The sequence below is a fragment of the Bison bison genome, unplaced genomic scaffold (genome assembly GCF_000754665.1).
Source record: "Bison bison bison isolate TAMUID 2011002044 unplaced genomic scaffold, Bison_UMD1.0 scf7180017864338, whole genome shotgun sequence".
NCBI classification, from domain to species: domain Eukaryota; kingdom Metazoa; phylum Chordata; class Mammalia; order Artiodactyla; family Bovidae; genus Bison; species Bison bison.
The window spans coordinates 1,742,843-1,748,697 of NW_011494910.1; the positions used below are offsets into that span (position 1 = coordinate 1,742,843).

At 58.1% G+C, this 5,855-nt stretch overlaps 2 protein-coding genes across 2 annotated transcripts in view; both read right to left on the minus strand.

The window, feature by feature from the left end:
• The window catches only part of ETNK2 (ethanolamine kinase 2), a 20,424-nt gene extending 18,818 nt beyond the window's left edge, over positions 1 to 1,606 (minus strand). Inside the window, exons 1-4 of the mRNA XM_010854251.1 lie at positions 1,543 to 1,606; positions 1,008 to 1,170; positions 692 to 762; positions 4 to 264 (exon numbers count right to left, since the gene is read on the minus strand). Of these exons, the coding sequence (XP_010852553.1) occupies positions 4 to 264; positions 692 to 762; positions 1,008 to 1,170; positions 1,543 to 1,606 (559 nt within the window). The remainder of the gene's footprint in view (positions 1 to 3; positions 265 to 691; positions 763 to 1,007; positions 1,171 to 1,542) is intronic.
• A 75-nt stretch (positions 1,607 to 1,681) lies between these two features.
• Positions 1,682 to 5,855, minus strand: part of REN (renin) — a 10,144-nt gene continuing 5,970 nt past the window's right edge. Inside the window, exons 6-10 of the mRNA XM_010854153.1 lie at positions 4,117 to 4,144; positions 3,514 to 3,633; positions 2,997 to 3,141; positions 2,614 to 2,712; positions 1,682 to 2,019 (exon numbers count right to left, since the gene is read on the minus strand). Coding sequence (XP_010852455.1) covers positions 1,858 to 2,019; positions 2,614 to 2,712; positions 2,997 to 3,141; positions 3,514 to 3,633; positions 4,117 to 4,144 — 554 coding nt within the window. The 3' untranslated portion in view covers positions 1,682 to 1,857. The remainder of the gene's footprint in view (positions 2,020 to 2,613; positions 2,713 to 2,996; positions 3,142 to 3,513; positions 3,634 to 4,116; positions 4,145 to 5,855) is intronic.

Genomic DNA, 5,855 nt, shown 5'->3' on the forward strand with positions numbered 1-5,855 from the left:
CACGTGCCGCCGGCCGGGGCGGCACCGCCTCCTGCACCCTTGGCTGCCCGCGCGGATGGGGCAGCTCCGGTTCGCTCCCCGATTTCCGAGGCCGCGAGAGGCCTCCTCCCTCCAGCCCCGCCGGAGGCCGCGCCCCCGGATAACCGGGACGGGGCCCGGGGAAAGCGCCCCCCGCGCCCCGAGTCCGCCCGGAGGTGTGGAGGTTCCGCCGCCCCCAGGTGGTCAGCTTGGGCGGCACCACCTGAGCCCCCAGTCCCTGGACTCCTGCAAGAGGCTCCGCTGGAGTAGGCCTTTTGGGATGGCGAGGGGACTGGGGAGATGCATTTTGTGGGCGGCCGTGCCCGTGGGGACCTCAGTCACCAGCCGGCTTGGGAGAGCGCTCGCGGCGCCACCCAGGAAAGTGCCTGTTTCCCCACGTGGCCCCTTTCACCTCTTCGGGAACCTCCCAACCGCAAGGCCCCTGTCCTCATCGCTGCCCAGAATCCCGCTCTGCCCCGCAGAACTTCTGGGCTGATGAGTGTTCTGTTTCTGTCTTGTCCAGGGCTGTGGCTACCAGCCACATGTAATTGTCCAGCGACTGAAATGGGGCTAGCGTGACATTTAGTTTAATTTTATGTCTAATGTAAACAGCCGTATATGGCTGTCTTATAGAATAGGACTAGAAGATGTTGGGGATGGGGGGGTGTGCTACTTAAGGTCACGGAACCCAGGATGTTGGGAAAGGACCGTGACTCCAAGCCTTCCTGCAGCAAGGAAATACAGCTAAGCAGGCAAGAAGACTCAGAGAGTCATGCTCCTGGCTCTGCACAGGGATGTCACAGATGTGGGAATGCTGCCAGGGAGAGGTCCTGGGGTTCCAATACAATCCCAACAGGTGGTAATTCTCGAGGTATGAGGTTTGCTGGGGCCTGGGTGAGCCCCTCCGTGCCTCACTCCTTTCAGTCAAAAGAGGGGTGAGCAGCTGTCACGAAGAGGGACAGTGTCAGTGGCTTCATTCGGGCAGATACGGTCTCTTATTCCCCGAGCTACACGTCTCCCACAGACAGCCCAAGGCGTCGGAGTGGGAGCAGACCTCGACCTGAGCCCCAGGTCTTGTGATGTGGAAGATCTGTGTGCTTGTGCACCTGGGCCCGTACCGGGGTGGCGGAAGCTCGAACCTGTGGAGGTCACCTGTATGTGGGAAGATGGGAAGCGCCCAAGGTCTGAGTCCGATGGGCAGCCTTCTAGTTGTGGTTTTTCACATGTCACTGAGCAACCCTGGCCAAATGCTGTCACTCTCTGAGGCTCAGTTTATCCTCATGTACAAAGGGAGTATTAGGCAGACCTCTGTGGTTCTATGTTTTAGGTGTCAGTGCCTTCGATGGCATGTTACATGGCTGTGTGAGGAGGCACGGAGCCTGAGTTGGCGGCTAAGCTCCATGAGCCTGGGGTGTCTTTCTGTCTATGGTCTGCTACGGCGTTAGCTTTGGTTCCCCAGGGGCTGGCTCTCTGCAAACTTCCCGCCCAGGGCAGTGTGAGCAACTCCATCCGAACCCTGCCGACATTGCACGGGTGGCATCAGCCCTGCGTGCAGGAACCTGTGCTTGTGTGCTTGTGAGCTTCTCATTGTGTCACGTTCTGTCTGCACGAGATCACACACTGTTCTTCCCTGTTTCAAATCCTTGAGAACCCAGGTGCAGTGGGGTTGGGAACATGAAGTCTTTATTCTGTGGTCCTCAAAGAAGGGAAGAGCCAGTGCTGGGGGCAGGGCACACATCCGGGGGGAGTTCCACCCCGCTGAGTGAGGGCGCAGGCAGGGGTTGGGGGGTGGTCCCAGAGAGTGCTCTAGTTCCGGCCAGGGCAGGGCAGCAGAGGGCCTCAGCGGGCCAGGGCAAAGCCGATGCGATTGTTACGCCGATCAAACTCCGTGTAGAACTTGCGGATGAAGGTGGCACCCAGGACCCAGACTGGTCCAGTGGGTGGTGGGATGTCCATACCATGGAGGGCCAGTGTGCACAGATCATCATTATTGTAGGGATCCTGGCAGGAAGTAGAAGGGTTCCTCCACTGCCTGGCACATAACCACCTTGCCAGACTCCTCAGCAGCATCTGCCCACCTGTGCCCCATCTGCACTGGGCCTCCATCACATCTTGGCCCTTTCAGCCATCATGGGTCACACCCCTCCCAGAGGCAGGCACTAAGCCGGATGCTGCTAACAACGCATCGGGCACAGCGCTGCCTTCAGGAGCTCACAGTCTGGCAGAGCTTCTGGTCCTAGACAAACTATTAACACCTCTAAACATACTGAGTATAAAAAGCAGATAGCATTACTGGGGACATTTGATCAGAATGGAGATCAGGAGATGAGCACAGTGATTTCCAAATCTGGCTGCACGCTGCAATTACCTGGGGAGTTTGGTAAACATGGTTGCCCAGTTACCCCCAGAGGTATCAGTTGGTATGGGAATGTGGCTTGTTACTGGGATTTCTAAAAGCTCCCAGGTAACCCTAATGTGCAGCCAAGTTTGAGAACCGCTGGTCTAGCAGGTAATCTGTGCATAATGACATGTCTGTTTTTGAGGGCCCCTGCCCCCTCTTCCTCCCTGCCACCAAGGAGCAGACTGGAGCCTCACCTGTAACACATAGTCCGCACTGGTGAGTGTGTAGGCTTTGCCTCCAAGGTGGAAGGAGATGTCGGGGAGTGTGGGCATCTGGTTACAGTTCACGACATACTGGCAGCGGGTAGGGTCACAGGAGCCCCTTTGAGTGTGGGAGGTACCCCAGGAGACGCAACCCTGTGCTTGTGGCCTGGCCCCTCTGCCGGAGAGGGGTGGGCACAGCCCCCAGCTTCCCAAGCCCCCCCTCCCAGGGCCTGGGCCACATGTGGCAGAGTGTGAGAGGCAGGAGAGGAAGGCCAGAAACGGTCCCCTTCAGAACCAAAGCATCCTGGGGTGATCTGGGGGCCTGGGCCGGTTGGTGAGCCCTCCTCCCTGGTGCCCGCCCCCCAGCTCCTTACTTTATCTATGCTCAGCTCCTTGGCCCCCAAGGCTTCCATGAGCAGTCTCAGGGAGCTGGTGGGGCCCGAGATGTAAGATGCACCAGTATCCACTATGACCATGCAGCCCTCCTCACAGAGCAAGGTAGTCGACCTCACAGACACCCTGGGGAGGCCACAGCGTCAGACAGACAGCTGGACAGAAGGCTGAGGGGCACCACCAAGCTGCACAGCTTTCCTGAGTGCGGGCAGGTGATAAGAGGCCATGCTGGAGGTCCGGTGACGCGGAGAGGGATGCGTGACACGTGAGCTGGAAGAGGAGAATGCTGCCCACCCCAGCACATGGCTTAGTGACCCTCCGCTTCTTCTTGTTGCCCCCTCCCCCTGACCCATCATCTCCATGTCCCTTCCCCAGACCAAGCAAGCAGAGAGCAAGGGCTGCACTCGGAGAGAGGGCGGGACGGCAGCCCGGCCCCCTTGCAGGCCCACCCACAGCAGCAGCAGCACTTTCAGAGGGAAGAGGGTTGAAGGTCCTGACCCTTTCATTCTGATCTGCCAGGAGCCAGGCTTGCTGATGCTCACGTAGTGGAAATTCTCTTGGTAATACTGGGGGTCACTGCCTCCCAGCACGATCTCGCCCCCTAGCAAGTGGGAATTCCTAAAGGGAAGATTAGAGTAGCGTGGACACCCACGGCCTCCAGGACTCAGTAACCCCGGCCACCAGGGAGGCTGGGCCCAGGCTCAGGGTCGGCGGCAAGGCTGGGGCGCGACGTGGAGGCCGCTTCTCCACCTCTGCCCGTCCCCAAAGCTCAGTCTGGGGGTTCCAGGGTGGCCCAGCAGCAGCACCCAGTAAAGCCTCCCCAGAGAGGTCACAGAGGAGCAGACACAGGACAGGGCAGAATGCGTGCAAGACGCAGATTGCTCCCACCTCACTGGGGCCTGAGCAGTGGGGGACCTGGGATGGACCCCGGGTTGCTGCTGGGGTGGTGGGCAGGGGCGTGAGGAAGGCGGGGGTGGGTGGGGAGCTTGGGCATCAGTGGCGCCTGGCCCGCTGCATTGAGTTTGGGGCAGATGGCATGTGTGATTCTGGGCCAGGCGTTCTGGAGGGTCAGGGCCAAGTGAGGGCTTTCCATCTCCTTACTTGGAATCTCTGCAGAGAAAGAGACAGCAGAAAGGAAGCTTTTGTTTCAGATGAGCCCCACCAGCCCGTTGTTTGGCAAGGTGGTATTACACACTCTTTTTACCCTACAGGCAGTGGAATCACCAGGAGGTAAGTCACTGAAGCCACCCTGGCAGTGAGTGGGGGACTGGAGCCAGGACCTCTGGTGCCCCATCCGAAGCTGGTGCCCCTTGCTTTCCTCTCCTCCAGATGGCATGATGCCTCCCACAAGTGAGGGTCTACCTTAGGGATGGTTTCCTATGTGTGTGGATATGTGTGTGTGTGTGTGTGTATTTAAGAGAGAGAGATGGGGTTTTCCAGCACTCTTAGTAGGAGGCATGTGTGTGTGCACGTTGAAGCACGTAGGTCACACATGTTATTGGTGCGAGTGCATTAATTGCATCATTATAAATCCAGCACATGTGCACCTGGGCTAGACAAGTTCCCCTTACATCTCTCCCAACACTTCATGATCTCTCTGGACGTTTCCTCCTTCTCATCCCAGAGTAAAGGAAGAGGCAGGTCTCTCCTCAACAAGGCCTCTTTGCTGGGATTCCCCTCCATCCTGTGGCCTCTCGGCTCCTGCCCTCAATTGTCTCCTCTTTTCCCGCCTTCTCCGTTGCTCACCTTCTGCTGGCTGCTTTTCCCACCTGCCCGTCCTCGGGCACCCTCCAGCATTTACAAACACCTGCATGTCTCTCCCTGCTTCTCTGCGCAGCTGTGTCTGCGTCCGTCCCCAGGCAGACTTCTCAGGGTGGGCCTTTCCCTTCCTGACACCCGCACCTGCCTCTGCACTGCCTACGGAAGCCCTTGCCCGACTTCTGCAGCAGCTCCTCCCAAGACTGCCCTGCCCGCCAGTTGGTGGCCTTTTCTCAGCCACTCTCTTTCTCTCGCCAAACCAGACACTCCTTTCCGTTTATCTGTGCGATGTTTCTGGGCGCTGACCTTCCCCTCTGTCCTCATTGCTTCTGGCCTGCAGTTCTCACGCCTGACCCCCTGTCTCCAGCTCGTGCCCAGCAGCTCAGGGCAGATCACAGCTCTGCTCCACAGCTGGTGGCCGCTTCCCCAAGCCTGGCTGTGCTGCACGCAAGTTTGGCCTGGAGTTGAAAGCACAGGGTTTCAACCTCGTGTCCCCTGTTTTGCTCATCATATTGTAATGTTTCTTGTCTTCCCTGCTGGACTGTAAGCTCTGTGAGGGCTGGAACTCTGTCTTGTACACTGCGTTCATGGTTGTACCCCTAGAGCCTTGCACAGCGCTTGTCATGTCCGTGTCCAGTGTTTGGAGTTAGGGACTGAGCAGATAAGTGAAGGGACCAATGAATGAAGTCAGCAGTCCACATGAGAGGAGCCAGGCCCTCACAGGAGGTCCAGCGGTCATGGCAATGCCTCACTTCCCATCACCCCCACTCTGCTTTCTTCTCTTGCTCTAGAGCACTGCTGAACTAAACTGTAAGTAAAAGACTCGTCTGCCAAGATGGAAATGTGCTGTGCTTGTATAGTCCAGTGTGGGAACCGGTAGTCACTGCGGCCACTGAGTACTTGAAAGGTACAGTACGACTGAGGATTTGAGTGCCTGACTTTATTTCCTTTTCATTTAAGCGCTGGCTTCCATGTTGGATCGCATCCCTCTGGATATGGAGTGAACACCGCCTGATCCTGAACACAGCACAGTCCTGCTCGGACCGCCTCCTCTTGCCCCGGCCCCGCCCCGGCCCCGCCCC